We start from the raw sequence: 21784 nt of genomic DNA, 5'->3' as shown, positions 1-21784 counted from the left end.
ATGGTGCAGTGCCTTGACTGACTAAATTTTGGCTTTTCTGGGAGACAAGAATGAAGTTAAAGAAGCAGCAGATCCAACTCCATTTGTGACAGTCATCATTGGAAAAGTTGCACATATAAACCCTTGGAATGGAAGTAGACGGTGATGTATTTTCAGTTATCTAAAAACAAAGATGATGTGACTTACCAAACAAAAGCGCTGGCAGGTTGATAGACACACAAACATATACACAAAATTCAAGCTTTCGCAACCAACGGTTGCTTCATCAGGAAAGAGGGAAGGAGAGGGAAAGACGAAAGGATGTGGGTTTTAAGGGAGAGGGTAAGGAGTCATTCCAATCCCGGGAGCGGAAAGACTTACCTTAGGGGGGAAAAAGGACAGGTATACACTCGCGCGCACACACACACACACACACATATCCACCCACACGTACACAGACACAAGCAGACATTTGTAAAGGCAAAGAGTTGGGGCAGAGATGTCAGTCGAGGCGGAAGTAAAGAGGCAAAGATGATGTTGAAAGACAGGTGAGGGATGAGCGGCGGCAACTTGAAATTAGCGGAGGTTGAGGCCTGGTGGATAACGAGAAGAGAGGATATACTGAAGAGCAAGTTCCCATCTCCGGAGTTCTGACAGGTTGGTGTTACCCTTAAAACCCACATCCTTTCATCTTTCCCTCTCCTTCCCTCTTTCCTGATGAAGCAACCGTTTGTTGTGAAAGCTTGAATTTTGTGTGTATGTTTGTGTTTGTTTGTTTGTGTGTCTATCGACCTGCCAGCGCTTTTGTTTGGTAAGTCTCATCATCTTTGTTTTTAGATATATTTTTCCCACCAAATGTCTGCTTGTGTCTGTGTATGTGCGGATGGATATGTGTGTGTGTGTGTGTGTGTGTGTGTGTGTGTGTGTGCGAGTGTATACCTGTCCTTTTTTCCCCCTAAGGTAAGTCTTTCCGCTCCCGGGATTGGAATGACTCCTTACCCTCTCCCTTAAAACCCACATCCTTTCATCTTTCCCTCTTATATAAATTGTTTACTTTTGGAAATTTTATTTGCCTTCCATTTGCAAAATGAAAACAAATGTTAATATGAATGGTAAAAATACTTTTTCTCATTTCTCCTTGACCAAACTTCATTCAAATCATTGATCTTTTTCTGATAGCCCTTGAACTTTCAGTTAGTGGAAGTCGACTGTTTTTACTTTGTATGCTAATAATTGTTTGCCTTAACCTGTGTATCTAGAGCTCGTCCTCAGTATGAGCATCAAGTTTTTTCTCTCCTGACAACGTTTCCTAGTAAGCAGTTGGATGACAATGCAGTCACACTCAAGCAAGCAGGAATACTGAATGCAGCCATACTCCAAAGGTTAACATAAGCTGATGACAAGAAAGCAACTGTTTCAAATGTGATAGCAGAGAAAAGTGACTCTTGTATGATTGCAGTGTGTTCTGTTTCTGCTATTTTTGTGTTACAAAACTGATGTAACATAATTTTGTGTGAAGCTGCCTGTGATTCATTTTATGTCACAAAAGTATATAAAAATCAATAAAATGTTATGACAATACTCATAAAATAAGGAAATTAACTGGAGAATCCTCAGCCCAACATTTGAAAACTCAGTTGAAAAAAGATAAATACAAATTTCTTAAAAAACTAGTTGAATCAGATTACAGAACAATTAACTGGTGTGAAAAATGTCTTACCACATTACTTAGAATATGTAATTCTACATAGTTCATAGTTGTTGTTCTTGCTCTTTTACATTACTCACTGGAGTGATTTGTCTGATGTGAAAAGTAATTTTGGTGGATGATGCTCTTCAGTTTCATTGGTGAAGCAGCACGTCCCATTAAACTGTTGACTGCTGGAAACTGGAATGCAGTGATAAACTTACACCAAACTTATGTTAAGTAAGTTGGGTTATTACATTGCTTCAGACCTGTCTATAAGACAATCATACCAAAAAAAAAAAACTTCAAGGCAATTTATCTGCTTCTGTATGATATAGTAAAAGAATGTTATATCAAATATGCTGAATTACAATTACAGTCAGCTCATCAAAAAATATTTGTATGTTTATTAATAAACTTCTGTGACCTTTTCGTTTATCTGTGCTGTAAGCAAGAGAGAAGGTAATGTGTCTTCTTATTGCTTATAAATAAACTGCTTTTATGTCACAGTAATTTGTTCTATACAGGTGCAAATATTCATGACAACTTGGATCAAATCACTTTTGAGTAAAGTTTTGTAGTTTGGTTTCTTTGTGCCCCATAGATTAGTAATATCCTTACATTTACTCATAACTGTTGTAGTGCTCATACCCTGGTTTTAACAACTTACTTCTACACATTTTGTTATTTTCTGTGTAAACTGAAAGTATCAAAAATTTCACTGGGTACAAGATGAAAATCCACAAAAGCAAAACAAGGGTAATGGAATGTATTCAAATTAATAAGGTGATGTTGGGAGAACTACTCTATGGAGTGAGACACTGAAGGTACCTGAGTTTTTCTGTTTGGACAGCAAAATAACTGACAATGACAGAAGTAATGAGAATAAATAGTAAGAAAAGAATTACTGAAAGAGAGAAAATTGTTAGCAGAATGCAAATGGAACTCTCTTCGAAAGGTATTTGGAGTATAGCCTTATATGAAAGTGAAACATCAATGTCAATGAGCAGATTGAATAGCTAATGAGATGGTAGAAAATCCAATTGGAAAAAGAAATTTCTGGCCAAATTGACTAAAAGGAGGACTGTCGATAGGATGCACTGCGAGGCAATGTCAGTTTGGTAACGAAAAGAACTGGATGGACTAAGGGGGAAGGGGTTGAGATTGCAGAGGGAGATCTTGACTACAGTAAGGATGTAGGTTGCAGTAGCTGTGCAGAGATGAAGAGGCTTGCACAGAATGGGCTAGCTTGTGGAACTGTCAAATGAGTCTTTGGACTAAAGACAGCAATAACACTCATGTACTGTTTGTGCAATGTTACAACATTTAGTAATAGATTTGGTCATGACATGGTGCAGTATCATACATCAAGCATTGCACAGTGTGACATTCAGTATAAGTTCTACATACTCATCCTGAAAATTTAGTAGTGAAAAACACCCACATCCCTGGTGCCAGTGCTGGTTAGCAGTGTATTCGCCCCTTTTATTCCCTAAATGATTCTTGTGGAACTGGCAGATTGAAATTACCACAGAAATTCTGAATCTCATTTTAGTTTCTGCAATAGTTCACTGTTGTTTTCTCTCCCACAACAACTATCCCTGGATTTACGTTAGGACTGAAGAATAGATACTGCATGCGTGTGTTGAATTGTGGTATGGTTGCATCTTTTTGGACACTGCCATCTCACCACAGGAACTGGAAGCATGTAAGTCTGAACATGTTCAGTGGTTTCCAGGTGAACAAAGATGGCAAGGAAGAGCCAACACCACTGCTGAAGTGTGGTTCTTGCCCTCTTAACATGATAAAATCTCTAGCACAAAATGGAATGGTGACGTTTGATGAAACAATTATTGAGAATGCTCCTCTACTGAGGAACACACAGTTGCTTGTGTTGAATAAATAACTTACCAGTGTGTTAACTGATAGCAGATTAAGATGCATGTAAATTTAAGGTGGGCTGTAAGGATGAGAGCACAGTGCTGGTGACTACACACACTCCACCACTATAAGCCTATCACTGGTTTCTACTTACTTTTAAGAAACTGCAGCACGGTGCACATAGGTGTTCCAAAAATGAATTCATTTGAGTTCCGCATAATTGTAGGAAATAAATATCAAGATCGACTTTGTGTATTTTCTTTTGTTAATTTTTTTTAAATCCCAGAAAAAATTATAGCCCATTAAAAAGCAAATACAATAGTACTATTTTTATTCAGACCATCTTAAAGGATGACTTGGCACCATATGGCTCAATCAGTACAAACAACCAAGAAGGCTGAAATCCTGGTTCACCTGTATATGAATTTGGGTTACTTATTTTATATGATGATACTGACAATTTAGATATCAGTGTGCTGTATATATGCTATGTCAATATTGCTAGCCAATGGCACCTAATGCACAGGATGAAGGTGCAATTGACTAGAATGTCAAGATCCTGCAAAGACGTGGCAAAAAAATTTAATTTCATGGGTCATATAAATTTTTAAACTTTTTGCAGCAGCAGCTATGATATTAAATCCATTATTCATGTTTTGTAATAGCAGTCTGGAAAACTGTCGGTATCACTGAATGTTTGATGTGATAGGAGGGGCTGCATACTTCTTTTTTGAACTTCAGTCCTTGAAATTTAATCAACACAGCAAAGACACAGCAGTATGTACTTGAGGTTAGACAACAAACTGCCTACCTGGACAGACAGATAGATATTCAGCAACACGCACTGCTTCCACAAACTGCCTCCATTCCTTCCTGTTTTGTGCCCGGTTCCACCAGGTGTCTTCAATTCCCAGAGCTGCTAGGTGCAACGCCAGGTCGTCCATCTAGCACTGCCTTGGTTGTCCAATGGGGCGTTTGGTTTTTGGTTTCCCCGCAAGTGCCATCTTCGCCTGTCTTCCATCTGGCATATGGGCTACATGGCCCACCCATTTGTTACGAAAAATAAACTTGCCTACCTGAACAGCTGATGCAAATTTGCTGTGACATAGAGTCTGTATCAGAATCAAGGTTTCCAGCACTTTCTCTGATGGGCATTTACTTTGTTCAGTAACAAGGGTCAAATCCACATTAGCCTTACAAAAATTTTTCCCAGGCCAGTTACATTTTACCAGCTCTGTAAACTGACATTTTCATGTAGATATGTATTGAGAGAGTGATAGATTCCTGGAAACAATTTTGCAACTTGTTTGAACAGTTAATGATAGTTAACCTTTTCAAATATTTTTTATTATGTATACTGTAAGTGGACATAAAATTAAGAGAAAAGCTGGTATTTTGAAAAATGCTGGCTCCTTCCTTAGTCATATTCAGCAACTCCCTTGTATCTACTATTGTCTGCTTACATTCTTGTGACTATATGGACAAATGCGAGAATAGAATCCTCTTTACAATGAACAATTACCTGCCATACTCTTAACTGGAAGCTTTTGAGCCTGGAATGTAGGAAAAAATGGGTTTTAGGAACGTTACAGCTTCAGTAGGAAAAGAAATGCCGTCATAGCAAACGCTTATTTGCAGCTCCACACTTATTTAATTTTCTCAGCAGAGTTCAGTCGGATAGCTGAACAGCTCCTTGATGTCAGTGCCCAGGACTAGAGGGTAGGCATTTTTTCTCCATTCATTAGTTGTGCCCATAAATATATCTGAATTTGCTGAGGAGTTGAGGACTGAATTTATACTTAAACTTGAGCAGTATCTTTGGAAAGGGAGCCTGTACTTTTGCAGCAGGTTTACAGTCATAAACACTAAAAGCCATTATTTGATGATAACACTCCGTACATGACAAGGGCATGGGAAATAAAGACAAGTTGTATATACATTGGAAATTTCTTGTGAGGAGGTTAACTCAGAACAGTCTGTTAAAAGAGAAATGCTTGCAGAAACGGAACAGTGCAATATTACTGCTGATCGGTCACAAAATGCTGTTTGTTACTGATTAAACCTCAAGTTTAAGACGTGCTTCTGTCTTCCATTTAGAGAGGAAATGTAGGATATTTGAATAGGTGGATCAAGCTGACTCCCTTCAGAAATTACAGTGTTTGTGTGTTGTTTAGAGGGATTAGAAATACAGAGAGAATTGATTAAAATCTGCTACTACCTTTTTAATACATTGGAGTGAAAGCCCACATTCATACCTAGGCCTATCGTGTAGAAAACTGGCTGTGCTTGGTAGGATATAAATAGATTTTGTTTGCTAGCAGAATAAAATTGTTAAAAGGGTATGAAAAAGTTCGAAGATTGTGATTAAATTTAAAACAACAAGAATGGCAATTCCAGTTGCATAGGCTTCTTATTTCAGAAGGAAGGCACACAATAAGTGCTCAGAACATTAACGCCATTTGGCCTATAAACAATTATTTTCTAAAAACTGGACAATTTCTCCTCTTGGAAAAGTACAGGATGACTAAATAATGGATTTTGTACTGTAGAGCAGATCTGATGCAGAGCACTTACAAGAACCACAAGAACTGTATACAATCATTTTACACCAATCATTTCCTAGATTGTCTGAAACCTGTGCCTGTCCCACTTCCACCACACACCCTGCTTGTCACCACTGATGCCACCTCCCTCTATAGCAACATCCCCTATGTACGTGGTTTGTTTGCTGCTGAACATTTCCTTAGTGCCCATCTGATTCAAAACCCATGACATTCTCCGTGCTCACGTTAATCAGCTTTCACTTACAAAACTACTCCTTTGCCTCTGAGGGGAAGACATACAAACTGATCAGGGACGGAGCCATTGGAACCAGGGTGGCTCTTTCCTATGCCAGCCTCATGTGTTGCTTGGATGTGGCTTTCCTGGGATCCATCAACCTTCAGCCTCTAGTTCCATTTAGATACAGTCATATGGACACATGGGGAGCTGACCTGTTAAAATTCTTGGATCTCTAAATAAATTCTCCATATTAAATTTCACACAGTCCTATTCTGAATCCCATGCCACTTTCTTTGATGTCGATCTCATCCTCACTAAAGGTCAGGTACCCACTTCTGTTCACATTGAACGTACTAACAAATTACAGTACTAACATTTTGAGTTGCCGTCCTTTCCATGTCAGACGTTTCCTCTTATACAGCCTTGGCATTCGAGGCAAACTTATTTGTTCAGATACAGACTCTTTACAACACTGCACCATTATTCTCACCTCAGCCTTCACTGCACGTAATTACCCCACCAGCCTAGTTAAAAAGCAGATTTCCTGGGCCATCACATCCAGTCCTGGCACCACTGATTCCTCAAAAAACACCACTACTTGTCTCTCAGTATTATGCTGGTCATGAATGATTTAATCAGGTACTTCAATAAGGCTATGACTTCTAAAATGATGCCCTGAAATGAGATCCATTTTGTCTGACATTTCGCCCACCACACCTAGAACTGCTTTTCGTCACCCTCCCAATCTCTGCAATATTGTCGTCAGAACCTCCTCACTTATCTTCCTATCCTATGGTTCCCACTCCTTTGGCCAATCTCGCTGCAAGACTTGCCCTATACACCCTCTACCACCACCAACACCAGCCCTATCTTGCGTAATACTCACCTTCTACTTTTACGCTCTCAGATTGTCAAATCTGCAGTACCCAACAGTCAGTCCTTCCTTCTTATCCCATCCAGTGAGTTTCCCCTGATGTGGTGTTCTGGGCGACTTTTCCAAATCTCACCAGTCCTTTTCCTTCACCCTTCTGCCAGGAGGAGCCATTGGCTCCAAAAGCTTGCAAATTCAAATAACTTTTTTGTGTGTGTTCTCCTGCCGCTGCTTGGTAAGTAGATTTTTTATCTATACAATTATATTACATTTTCAAAAATTGATTATTTTCCATAAATGAGATACCTTATAATAGCCCAGTTTATAATAAGTGTATTTTTAATTCAGTCTCTTCTATGGTGGAGTGTTAGTTTGTACTTCACACATGAATAAGTTATATTAAATTTAATGCCTTTGAAAGACGTACACAAGGCGAGTGCTGCAATGCAAAGACAGATGTAATACAGAGAGCGTATTGTGGCCTGGTGTAGCGGGTTGAGACCTGTAGGCTGGCCAGGCTAGACTGCTCACAGGACTGAGGCAGGTTGACCAACCAGTGAACAGCTAGCCTGTCTGAGATGCCCCAGGAAGTAAATACTTTTGTAGTGCAGCTCAAGGTGTACAAAACTATGTTTTTTATCAATGTATAAGCTGTGGACACACTTCGTACAAGATTTTCATAAAAATTATTGGACAGGGAAATGGTTCTGACAGAAATGTCACAAAGTCTACCACTGTAGCCTTTCAGATATTGTCCCTAAATGTAATTTAATAATTACAGTGTTGCCCAAAATTACTGACTGATACTCACTATCGGGCAGATTCAACCTCAGTAACTAATTCAGGACTTCCAGGCGGTTGTGGTTAAATTTAATGTTGCAACCTCAGAATTTTCCATTGGCTCAGTTTATCAAGCACTCTGAGCCGTGTGTTGTGACATATTTGTTATCATTTGACCACCACAAAATAAATAATGTCTTATCACTTTTAGAAGGAAACCACTGAAGATAGCAGTGATCAAGGAGAACAAGTTGTTAACAGCTGTTGCCTGCATTAAGCCCATTAAAGAGTAAGGAGGTTATTTGTTTCCGAAGATTGTGCTAATAAAAGCCGGGTCCCACTCTGCCTGGGGACGGAGTGATCTGCACCTCCTCCTGAGCCTATCACTATTTCCTCCATGACAAATGAACTAAAGAATTGTCAACAGAACAGACTACATTTTGTCTAGTCTTTGGGTCTCTTGGGTTGTGTTGACCTCTTACAACTGTAGCAACCAAACAATACTGTGCGTAACAGCCATTTGATTCAATTCAACCATGAAAACAAAACAGTGGTCTTATCCCCCTGTTGCGCATACCAAAACTGAGTTTATTGTGCAGTTACTCTCCCTGTCCTTCTAGTAAAGCCAGTCAGTACCTTTGAAGAGTTGTAGAAGACCCTTTACTCGGTCATTTTTAGACACACACTCTTCAAGAGTTAATGACCCAAATATTTTGTCTTTTGGCTTCCAGCATTTGCATTGGAAGATAAAATGTGGTGCAATTTCATCCCCCACTCCACATGACATGCAGGTGATGCGTGAGGTTTCGTTACCAGTTATTTATTTTGAAGCTAAATGCAGTGTTCAGGAAACTTGTATTCACGACTGAAAGAATTCTGTAGTAGTCATCTGACTACTTCCCTCTGTGCATTTAACTTGCACATTATGTCCTGTACAGATACAAGACTACTTCTTAACTGAGTTGTCTCTGTGGTTTTGATCATAGTCTACAGAGCAATGAAGCTAGTGAAGACATCTAGACTTATCAGAACAGTAATGTATCCAGAATATTTTTATTATTTATAAATTTGAATAATCCAGTCATCTACTCTGGTACTAACATTACTGCTACATGATTCATTTTACCTCATCTGTGTAACAGCCAAATTGGTGACAAGTTTGAAGATTAACTGTTCTTTCCTATTATCATGAACTGATAGTAATTGCCATTGCATCTCCAAAGCAGATGGTAGTACAACATTCTACATGAAAACAACCATATTTTTCCTTCAACACACTCTTCGCAGCAGGGTTGGGAATTTGTCACGCTCAAAAGAAACAACCAAGGACTCTAGACTCTTGTACAGCATTGTGAGAAGGGGTTAATTGTTCTATCCTCTTATGCTTGACTAGGTATGCAAATCAGCATACTGTTAGTGTAATAAGTACTCCCAAGGAGTGCAGCTATTGGGTTGAGCCCTATATTGACTAGAATACTGCAACTATCAAAGTATCAAATGCAGTTCTCACACATACACAAGAAAGTCAAACAAGGGAGTTATGCATATTGATTTGCCAGAACATCTGGTTAATCAAACAAAAAAAGTTTATTTACAAAAATGAACAACATAGATCTTACCCAGTTTTTACAGCATTGAGAAACAAGTGCATGTTCTTGTTTCCCACTGCGTAAAATTTGTATTAGTTCTTCCACTGAATTACCGAATGATTTTTGTCTTTGTTAAATTACCTCATCTTCATTCTCACGTACACCAAATGTAAAATGTTTTTGGACACCTCGATATTTTGACTTTGGATCTTGTTTGAGAGATGAAGCCTCTTAACAACAGCTTGTACTGTAGATCAGAGGCACTGTACTTTTTTTATATATAAAATAAACAACCCTTACTTCTTGAATGTGAGTAATATGCTGCTGTTATTAGTCACATAATACTAATAACCTACAAAGAAGAGCTACTGCCTGATGTGTGACTGCACTGAAATACTTCATGATTCTTCAAGTAGTGAATCATGCTACTTCTTCTATGGAGAACAAATACAGCATTACAGTGTATTTTCTGTGACATCTGAAAAATATTCTCAGGCCCATGCTTTATTTTTCATTGCCCTCAGTATTCACTGAAGTGTTGTGTTTATTGCAGCAATTTCCTACTGAAGCCAAATGATTGATATATCTCAAGTGAAATTTTCCTTGTGTGTGCGATGTTTCAGTCCTACCATAATACCCTCCTCCATGCCAATTAGGATGGATTCCAAAACAATGGTTATGCAAAACCCAATGTGCACTCTTCTGACAACATCCTGAGACCTGTGGGTCAAAGCAGTCAGGAAGTTGCAGTATGTCTTGACTTTCAAAAAGCATTTAACACATCACAACACTTATTATCAACTTATTGTATAGAGTGTCAAGTGAAATTTGTGGCTGGATTTAGGATTTCTTGCTTCAGATGACAAATCATGTTACCTTAAGTGGACATGTCACCTTCGGATGTATACTGTAATTAATTTCAGGTGTGTCCCATGGAAATGTGTAGGGACTCTTTCTATTCAAGTTTTACGAGGGGGGGGGGGGGGGTCGATAAGTTTCTAGCCTAACAAATAAAGAATGAGAAATTTCATAATACAAATTTATTTTTCAATATAATTTCCTTGTGCAGTAATATACTTGCGGGCACACTCAGATAATTTCTGCAAACCATTCAAATAAAATATCTTCGATTTTGAGTCAAACCAAGCTTTCACAGCATCAATCACTGCATCATCACTGTCAAATTGTTGTCCTTTGAGGTCTTTTTTTAGATTTGGGAAAAGAAAGTCTGATGGAGCCAAATCTGGAGAATATGGCGGATGACCTAACAACTCAAACCTGCAGTCACTCAGAGTTTCCAGTGCTGCGAAGGCTTTGTGTACCGGTGTGTTGTCCTGATGCAAAAGAACTCTGAGTGTCAATTTTCTGCGCCTTTTTCTCTTTCTCTCAAACAATGCAGGAGAGTGCAATAGTATGAAGCATTGACAGTTATGCCATTTGCAAGTAATCCACCATAATTACCCCACTTCTTTTGCATCCCAGAAGACTAATGCTATCATCTTATCGGCTGATTTTTCCACACACAATTTTTTCGAGGTAGGGTATGAAGGATGTTTCCATTGCTGTGACTTGTTTTTCAGGATCAAAGTGGTGAACCCACGTTTTGTCCATTGCCACCTATCTTGCAAGAAAGCCACCTTCATCTGCTTCAAATGGGCGGATGATTTCTTCACAACACTGCACTTGCTGCCAGCTCTGATCTTCATTCAATTCTTTCGGGACTCACCGATATGAAACTTTCTGGATTCCAAATGTCGTTTCAATGTTCTGCAGCATTGTTCAACGATCCTGGAAAATCGTATTGTGAACTGCAGTCACTGTAGCAATGGTGACAGGCCTTCCGCTGTTTGGTGCATCTTCCATGTTTGAAGTTGGATACCTAGTTTTTCAATGTTGCACAAGACGGAGCACTGTCCTTCAGTGTATTCTGCATGACCTCGCAATTTCCTTGGGCATCGTTCTCTTCAAATATTCAGTCACAGCACGGTTCTTGATTCTCTCGATATTCGCCATTTTGCTTACCCTGCAGTATACAATCCATCCTAAAGGCAAAACTAATGAAGCTAGTGACGTGAAATTTGACTTGCAAGCCCAAAAACAGTTGCATAAAAGTAGGTGGTGATGTTCATGTGAGGCATTACATAACTATCATGAGCTAGAAACAAAGATACTATCCCATTCTTCACTTGAGAGAAATTTAGTGAACATGGATAAAACCATTGTGAAGTCATATGTACGTAACAATCTGAAAATGTAGTTTCGAGAAAATGAAAAAAGAAAATTCAGTGTTTTTTACTCATCGTATGCCTCTTTCAGAACATTTCAGCAGCATACTCTTGCTGGCCAGCTGCTTCTTTATCTTCTGTAGACTTCTTCAGGAGCCTTTTCCTTACTCTGGACACTCTAGTGGTGGCTTCCACAGCCCTTTCAGCTTCAACTAGTCGCTGAACGTCTATGGCAGTCAGAGCAGCTATCATATCATTTCCTGTCTGGATGCCTAATTTGTGCAGTACTTTTGTCCTGCTGATTACACCATTATTGAAACAGATGACAGCATCCATCACACCCATTTTGAGTACTGTCCATCCAACAAACACTGTTTTTGGTACTCGTTGCCACACGCAGCTGTTGAAACTCATTAGGGTTTTGTGTACGGCCATGTTGCAGACATTTGCTAAGTAATTTTGTATCTGCAAGGTCCCTGGTTATTGTTTCCATGACTGTGGCAGGCAAGAAATGTTAATGGTGCTATTCCTTGTCTGTTGCATGAGTGTGGCTGGTTTGCAGACATTTGTTCAAATAGCGTTTAAGACCAAAACAACAACTGAAGAGTAGATAATACATTTTTGGAACGGGATAAATTGTCTTTCAGATGGTGACAAAAAATGTTTTCGAAAATTTCAGTCATTTCACATCCAGGTCCCCTTGAATGTTCAGAGATATAAAACTGAGTACTTTACGATACCAAAATGCATAGTACTATATGATTATTGCATCGATGCGTCACAATTATAACCTGTCAACTCATATGAATACCTGGCTGTAACAATTTCTAGGGATAAAATAGACTGACCATACAGGTTCAGTTGCAGGTAAAGCGCGTGGCAGACTTTGGTCCATCGTTAGGGTACTAATATGCGATCAATATCCAAAGGAAATTGTTTACAACACTTGTGCAGTCCATCCTAGATTATTCCTCTTGTGTGTTGGACCCATACGAAATAGCACGAAGAGGAGTTATTGAATAAATACAGTGGGCTTGAGATGGGGGCAGGACTCTCAACTGTCAGGTCAGATGCTTGAAGATAAACAGACCGTGCTGCAAAAGCCTACTTAATCGACTTTAAAATAAGAATGTGCCACAACCCCCTATGTATTGTCCCCATTGTGCCTCAAGGCATTCTCATTCCTACTTAGCACTGCTTTCCAAGCAAATGCTGACTCATATTCTTAAATATTTATGCAGCCTCTACACAACAGCTAGTGCTTCCCCTGTCACACTTGTGCTAAGCATAATGTGTATTTGTTGTAAAAGATAACCCAACACAGATATGCAGTGAAAAATCTTCACGATATGATCACTGATGAGTAAATGTATCAGTTACTAAGCAACAGAAGCCTTTAGAGCAGACAATTAGGTTGTGTGAAATCATGCTCCAGGCAGCTAGAAAAGAATACTTTTTGGAAAAAAAGTGAAGTGAATTTGTTTTGTGCCATAACTTACCGCAATAAACATCATGGATATAATTTTGGAAGTTTTGTCTAATTTTGGATACAATGAGACAAAATAATCACTGAAATACAGCTTAAATGTTTAATTTCAGCTGTAAATGAATGGAAATGGTTCAATACATTTTTGAGATCAGCATGTGTGTGGTCTAACCCAAAAGTCATCAAACTACTTCAAGATATGAGGAAATAGTAGATGGTAACGTGCATACTGTCCAATGAATCACACAGTTAGGTTTGTAAACTTGCATCAGTAGCCATCACGTTTCAAATAACGTAGGGGATGTAGGCCCCTATCCGTATTGTTTATTTACATTTCATGCACTTAGCAATTTAAAAAGAATTCAGCACCTAAAAGTTTTGTGGGAAATCCTTGTTTGTAAAGAAAAAAAAGGAGGCAGCAAAAATACCAAAGAATATGTAAAATTTATGGGCACTACATAGTATCATCTGTTTTTACTTCTGGTAGACTACCTGTAGTATGAGGTACAACTACTGGCAAGAGTATCGGCTGAATTCAGTTTTTTCACCATTCTATACTGTCATGATTACTAAACTTTACCACGGTAAATAGGCAACGGGCAAACACACTCCAATGGCACAACACTCCATTTGTTTTATCCAAATGTATCCTGTTATGTAACGGCTGAGAACTGGCTCACCCAGCAAATTTGCAAATGTTTAGTTTCAAACTACAGTGCTACTCTTTTGTTCTGACTTATGTCACAAATGATCATCCCCAAATTGGTCAAGAATAGCAACAGTACATAATGCTGTGCACGAGATACTTGACTTCAATGGACCATCTCCAACACTGTCCTCAAGCCCCCCCCCCCCCTCCTCCTCCCCTTCACTTGTTCTACAATCACACCCTGTCCACTCCTCCAAGTCATTGTAAGCCACATGCAACTCCCCCTACACGCGACAGAGCCACATTATTAGTGCCATGTTCCTATCCTAGGTGCCTGCTACCTCTCCCTACCAGCAATCAATTACCCTTCCTTCCACCCCCTCTCCTTTCTCTCTGATCCACAGTACCCAATACAGATCCTTACCTCTGTTGACCTGCAGTGCCCGTACAATGTCGCTGTACAGGTGGATGCACATTCTGTACATATCCACACACTCGGCAATGCTTTCAGTCTTGTTTATGTGCCTATTGAACACTCGAAGTGTCAAATACATGTTACCTTTACGCCTGCCATAGGAGTAAAGTTAATTGATGTACATATCAAAATTGGTCAGTTAGCAATTTTTCTTTCTTAGTAATCTGTGAGTTGACACTAATGTAGAAACTATACAATTCAAGTTAAAATTGGCAATACTTGTAATTCTTTGTGTTGCCAACAGATGGTGGCATCACAGTCTCCAGAGGTAAAAGCACATCAATGTGATCAAAGTGCTGCAATATTTCTGCTAGCTTGTATTTGAAACCTGTGTGTCAATAATGCAGTTTTCTCCCTTTCAGATTATTATTCTACTTAGATTTGTGGGTTTTGTGAAACAGGAGTCCAGTATTTCAGTTTATCAGAAAATGGGAAGAAGAAACTGAAAAATAAGCTGGGACAAGAGTTAATGAGTGTGGGGGAAGTCCTGTAGTACTCAAAAACCCACAATAAGAAAGCAGGAAAATTACATGTCTTCCTGCATTTGAGGTGTACTGAGTGCCTGCCTCCTTATCACTTACAAACATAATTTCTGTGTATGGAGGAAAACTAAGCAGGTCAGCTGAAAGGCATGACAGTCTTATTTTTATATGTTAGTCTTGTCACTAGTATTACCTACCTTTGACAACACAGAATAGAAGTTTCGTATGTATGAACACACAATTTCTCAGTTTCAGATCATGATTTTGCTCTCACTGAGAATTCTCAATAATGACATTCAAAACTTTCAACAGTGGAAGACTTCAAAAATGTCATTGCTACCGTTAGGGCATGTCAGCCCTACAAGGTTTAGATTTGGCAGCAGTTTGATTGATTGGTTAATTGAGATAATATGGGACCAAGGTCATCAGTCCTGCGATTCCAGTGAGTTGCTAAAAGTGAATGGATTCAGTCAGAGGAGTCAAATTATAAAAGAATGAACATTAAACATACACAGTATAAGCATAAAAGGTGAGACCAAATCTAAAAATGGGGGGGGGGGGGGGGGGGGGCAGTCATGGAGTCACAGACTGTGAAGACTGCAAAAGGAGTCCCAATCACAACCAACCTGACCCTGCTCCAAGACGAAAGAAGAACCTTATATCCGAAAATAAAAACCACTTTCATGGAGGAAACCAAGGTCCAGGTCTACCATCCATGGATCATCCGCTAATATTAAATTTAAGGAAGCAGGAAGACTATACTTAGCACGAAGGGTCAAAAGAAGGGGACAGGCCACAAATATGTGAGATATCATCAGTCTGGTGCCATAACTACAATGTGTGGGTGGGTCATTACATAGGAGGAAACAATGGGTGAGCCAGGTATGGCCAATGCATAAACAACATAAAACAGTGGACTCCTGAGAGGGGCGGAAAGAAATGCCCCAAACTGCAGTAGACTCCTCGATTGTGTGGAGTTTAATACTATGGGCAGTAATGCTCCAGATGGCATTCCACTGTTGGGCAAAGAGAGATTTGACATAGATCCACATATCCCAGGCTGGAATTGTGAAAGGAAAAGGGGGGTACGTATTCGCTTCTCTAGCCAAACGGTCAGCCAATTCATTCCCTGGGATTCCCACATGACTCGGGACCCAGAGAAAGATGACTGAACAGGCAGCACGCTCAAGGGCAGAGAGAAGGTCACGGATGGCAGAGACCAAGGGGTGACAAGAGTAGCATCAATCGATAGCCTGTAGGCTGCTCATGGAGTCTGAACAAATTAAAACACTATGGAGAGAGAGAGGCCTGAGAAACTAAAAGGAGGGCCCTGTAAATTGCTAGAAGCTCTGATCCCGGCAACAAATGGTGCTCTAGGCTGGTAGGAGATATGAAAGCGTATCCCACCTTATCAGTAGTCTTAAAACCATCAGTGTAAAGGATGGTGGCACCCTGGAACTCTGCAAGGATTGCACATACAAGACGCTGGTAAACCATCGGAGCAACAGAGACCTTAGAACCCTGGAAGAGAATGGTCCTAATCCATGGTCTAGGCACCATCCAAGGGTGGGTATGGGAAGAAAGACACAGGGTGCAGTCGTAGTGAGACGCATGCCAACCGGCTATCCCACCTGTGGGCAGGTGTTAGGAGGGAGACATACCTCATTGACGAAGAGCACAAGGTATACAGGATGGTTAGGGAACTGACGAATGGCGACTGTGTAAGAAACAAGGCGTTGGCTCCATTGGATGTGTAGAGTGGGAAATCTCTGCTTCTGTGAGGAGATTATCAACAGGACTAGTGCGAAAGGCATCAATAACCAGATGCACCCGACAATGATGGACAGGGTCAAGGAGTTTCAAAGTGGAAGGAGCTGCTGAGCCATAAACCTGACAGCCATAATTGAGTCTGGGCAAAACCAGAGCACGGAAAAGATGGAGAAGAGTGGAACAGTCTGCACCCCAAGATGTGTGGGTCAGGAGGCAGAGAGCATTATTAAGCTTCCGCATGCACGTAGTCTTTAGGTGACGAATGTTGGGCAGCTTGCTATCAAAAATAAGGCCCAAGAAATGGGACTGTGTTAACACATCAAGGAGATGGTTGCCTAAATAAAGTTCTGGATCAGGGTGTACTGTGGGTCGACGACAAAAATGCATAACCCGCGTTTTGGAGGAGGAAAACTGGAAGCCACAGGCGGTGGCCAATGTAGAGGCCTGTCGGATGGTGCCTTGGAGCTGACACTCGGCAGACGCCATCGAGTGGGAGCTGCACCAGGTGCAAAAATCTGTCAACGTACAACGCCGGGGTAATCAGAGCCCTAACAGAGGTCACAAGCCCATTTGTGGCAATGAGGAAGAGCATGACACTTAGTACAGAACCCTGTGAGATACCATTCTCCTGAATCTGACGGTGCTGAGTGAAGTGCCAATTGGACCCGGAAGAGTCGGTAAGATAAAAACTCGTGGATATTAATCGGAAGGGGACCACGGAAGCCCCAGTCAAGGAGGGTAACTAAAATGTAATGGTGCCAAGCCATGTCATATGCCTTATGTAGGTCAAAGAACACTGCGACAAGGTGCCGGCGGTGAGTAAAAGCCTATCAGATGGCTGATTCCAATCGGAGTAAATGGTCAGTTGGAGACGCCCTCCAGAAGCCACACTGATATGGTGACAAAAGTCCCCGAGATTCGAGTACTCAACATAATCTGGAGTTGACCATCCTTTCAAGCAGTTTACAAAGCACATTTGTAAGGCTAATGGGACAGTAGCTGTCGAGAGACATTGGGATGTTCTCGGGCTTAAGGACGGGAATAACTATACTGTTTCGTCATTGTGACGGAAAAGCACCCGTGAGCCAGATGTGATTGAAGACCTTGTAGAGCTGTTGTCTCTGTGGAATGTCCAAGTGTTGAATCTTCGGATAGTGAATGGAGTCTGTCCCTGTGGCTGTGTCTCATGAAGAGCTAAGAGCCTGCATCAATTCCCATTCAGTGAAAGGAGCATTGTAGGGCTCAACGTGGTGCAGGATGAAATGGAGGGGCATCTGTTCAACTCTGCATATCTGTTGAAGAAAGGCAGGTGGATAGGAAGCGGACAACGATGCCATCACAAAGTGTGTTACAAGGTGTTCTGTGAGAACCAATGGATCAGTGCACAGAGCTCCTGGACAGTTGACTGTTGCTGGCGGCCCAGAACGCTATGGACCTCCGACCAAACCTGTGATAAATAAGCGTATGTCCCCAGGGAGGAAACATAGCACTCCCAGCATTCCTTTTTATTCCGCTTAATAATGTAACGAACCATAGCACGAAGACGCTTAAAAGTGAGGAGGTTGGTCTGGGAGGGGTGTCACTTAAATCACTGCAGCGCCCATCGGTGGTCCTGGACAGTGACTGCAGCGTCCTTGATCCACCTGGTACCGGACGATGATGAGGGGGACCTGTGGATAGGACAGAAGTGCCAGCAGCATGAAGAAGAGTGGCAGATATGCCTTGCATGACTACATCAATGGAATTCGAGAGGGAGGTGTCAAAGCAGACAGCAAACATGTGTAAAGGCCAATAGGCCAATTGGCCCTGTGTAATGCCCAACATGGGGGTATGTCTGCCTAGCAGCAGCAGGGGAATGATGATGTCACTGGGAAGTGGTCACTGTCACAAGGGTCATCATGGGATGACCAATGTAGGGAAGCCACAAGGGCAGGGGAGGAGATCGCGAAATTGATAGCAGAGAAGGTGCCATGAGCGGCATTGACGTGGATAGGGGAACCATCATTGAGGAGACAAATCGAAGTCCGTGATAAGTTGGTCGATTAGGATACCCCGGGCTGTTGATTTAACACTCCCCCACAGTGGATGATGGGCATTGAAGTCCCCAAGGAGGAGAAACGGGGACAGGAGTTGCTGAAGTAAGGTAGATAGTGCAACATAAAGCAAGTGGCCAACCTGGAGGGAGGTAGACATTGCAAATGGTGATTGCCGGAGTCATTTGCACTGTAACCACTATCACTTCCGAGGTGGTACATAGGAGGATCCAGTCACTAAGGACATTGGAACGAACCAAAGTGCAGGCCCCACTAGATGCTATCCCAGGGCCACCACGGTTCCGATACAACGCCCGATAACCACGTAAAGTTGGAGAGTGGTCATCACGGAAATGCGTTTCTTGGAGAACAAGACAACGCAGAATAAGAGGAGACAAGACGTTGAATTTCCGGTAGGTGATGATAGTAGCCGTTGCAGTTCCACTGGACGATCGTGTGGCATGAGTCCAAGGTAGGCATGAAGGAGCCGAGGAGGAGGTCAGGTCACTTGGAAAGTAGTTGTTACCAACAAGGATGGAGCGACATCCATAGATAAGATGTCAGGCTCAGGTTACTGGGGGGAATTGGCACCTGCAGGGGCTCCGGAGACGCCTTCTCTTGGGATTTATGTTTCTTCTTCTTCTCTTTCTTAGGTGGAGGAGGGCAGGACACAGGGGGATTACAGGCATCTGCAAGATCGGGAACCGAAAGAGAGCCCACAGATGGAGCACCTCGTGGCCCATTGGTGGTAACAGTCTTCTGGCCTGAGAGACGCTGGGAAGAGGGTTCCCAGGAGGGAGCCCGATCACCGGCAGATGCCGAATAAGGGGGCACTTCTTCGGCCGGGGTGGGGGGTGACTCCCTGACGGGACGTTTTGGGAATGGCAGGGGAGGTGGAGGGGAGAGAGAGGAGGAAAGGAAGTAAGAGGTAAAAGTTGAAGATAATGACACCGGATGGAGCCTCTCATACTTTTGGTGAGCCTCAGTGTAAGAAGGCGAGCCAGGGATTTATATTATTGTACCTTCTTTGCTCTCTTGTAAGCTGGGCAATTCAGCGGGGGAGTGGTGGTCAGCACAATTCACACACACAGGCGGCGGAACACAAGGGGTTCCCTGATGAATGGGGTGGCCACAGTTGCCACACAAAGGGTCCGCCATACAGCAGGAAGACATATGCCCAAAATGCAAGCACTGCATAGGTGGAGGGATGTACGGCTTCACATCACATCTGTAGCACATAACCTTGACCTTCTCTGGGAGGGTAGCCCCCTTGAAAGCCAGGATGAAGGCGCCACTATTGGTGCGGTTATCTTTGCAGACCTTCTGCACACATTGAACAAAATAATGCCACACTGCTCCAGATTAGCCCAGAGTTCCTCATCAGTTGGCAGGGTGAGATCCCTATGAAAAATGACTCCCTGGACGACCACAGGCACGAAGAGCTGTGGATTGAGTGGCAGAAGAAGCTTTGATCAACAGGGAGCCTGACCACATCTTACTAATAGGCTCCACTTCACCAAAATTGTCCTCGATAGTTTCCACGAAAAATAATGGCTTTGTGGCAGTGAATGTGTCCCCATCCATCCTAGTACAGACGAGGTAATGCGGAAAAGGTTTTAGACCAAGATGGCAAACCTGGCACCCCTCCCATGGGGTAGCCATGGAAGGGAAGGCTGCCGGGTCATACGAGACAGCATTTATGGATCCTTCACCATTCTAAGAGACAGGCTTGTGAGAACGGCCAGATTTTTGTAGCTTGATATGCGTCAAGCATCCGCCCTGATATCACCCGCTCTGACCAGGGGCTCTCCCCCTGGGTGTCACCCAGCCACAGCAAGGGCCGTCTGGCACAGTGGCCGTTGCCGGGAATTCCAATGCTCCAAGAAGACAAGCAACCACTCCTTGGCATACACGGGGAGGGAACAGCTCAGGTATCAGTAGTGTGATCCCTGTGTTGTCAGGGGGCTCAGCCATATGGGTACATAACAGCCCCACCACACGGACTGGCTACACGTGCTGGTGATCTAGCAGCGTGGAAGGGGGGACCGAAACACCAAAAGGGTGAAAGAACCGGCAAAAGGAACAAAATTGCAACCAATACAGGAAACAGGGAAGGGTTGGGGATAAGGAGGGAGGGGGGAGGTGGCAGGTAGAAGGAAAAGCAGCTAGGGAATGAAGAATGAGCTACAATAGCTTGGGGGCCCCGTGGGCAGCAGTTTCTTTGATTTTAATAATACCTTGAGGCTTCATGGCTATAGATCACAATAAAATCTGGAAGTCATTTATTACAAGAAAACTACAGTGATCTCATTCAGTGGAACAGCTATTTAATCTGCAAAAGAAATAAGCAGAATTTTTGTGCTTTCCTTCTGTAGCTTCCATGAGTGCAACACAAAAAATGACACTCGTGCAAGGCATGAATTTGAGTAGGGGGGAAAAATTATAACAGCATTCCAAGTGCCTAATAAATTATTGAAGTATTGGACTTTAATTACATTTGACAACTCAACATGGACATAGATCTTTCCTGACCTTAAACAAATTGTAAAAATCAGACTGATGTGGAGATGCCAAAATTGTTACTTAATCCAAAAACTTTTTGTCCAGTGTGTTGCAACTGGTGCTATAATTTGTTTTCAATTAATTAATACATGTGTAGATACCTTAAACCATGATAATTGCAACTGGTTCTGTAATCTGTTTCCAAGAAAATGTCCATCATTGTCAACAGTTAAAAAAAAGATAAATACAGAATTTAAACAAATTCATACTGCTACATAGTCTTTTTACTCTTTGGAAAACATTGATTCTGGCACTTTGATCAATTAACTTTTCGACCCCCCCCCCCCCCCCCCCCCCCACACACACACACACACACACACAGTTTCCATGATCCTGTGCTAGTCTGAGGAATTAGTAAGTTCTTGTATCGCATGTTGTGGAAAAAAGTTGATTTCTGAATAAACCTTGAGCTGCCATGCTTGCTGTAATTTATCAATGATGAATTTTACAGTTCCAAAATAGCAAATTACTTCCATAGTGAAAGTGAATAATACCTGTAAGGTAGAACAGTCCACTAGTGCACTACCTGTTTTT

At 41.8% G+C, this 21784-nt stretch overlaps 1 protein-coding gene across 2 annotated transcripts in view; it reads left to right on the top strand.

Moving 5' to 3' along the window:
- The window catches only part of LOC124615298 (NSFL1 cofactor p47), a 56111-nt gene extending 54551 nt beyond the window's left edge, over positions 1–1560 (top strand). For both annotated transcript variants that reach the window (XM_047143085.1, XM_047143084.1), the window contains exon 8: positions 1239–1560. In XM_047143085.1, coding sequence (XP_046999041.1) covers positions 1239–1371 — 133 coding nt within the window. In that variant the 3' untranslated portion in view covers positions 1372–1560. The remainder of the gene's footprint in view (positions 1–1238) is intronic.
- Positions 1561–21784: the final 20224 nt, after the last annotated feature.

This window comes from Schistocerca americana, chromosome 5 (assembly GCF_021461395.2).
Source record: "Schistocerca americana isolate TAMUIC-IGC-003095 chromosome 5, iqSchAmer2.1, whole genome shotgun sequence".
NCBI lineage: Eukaryota > Metazoa > Arthropoda > Insecta > Orthoptera > Acrididae > Schistocerca > Schistocerca americana.
The sequence above is the reverse complement of the archived record's forward strand: the minus strand, read 5'-3'. Positions and strand labels throughout refer to the sequence as shown.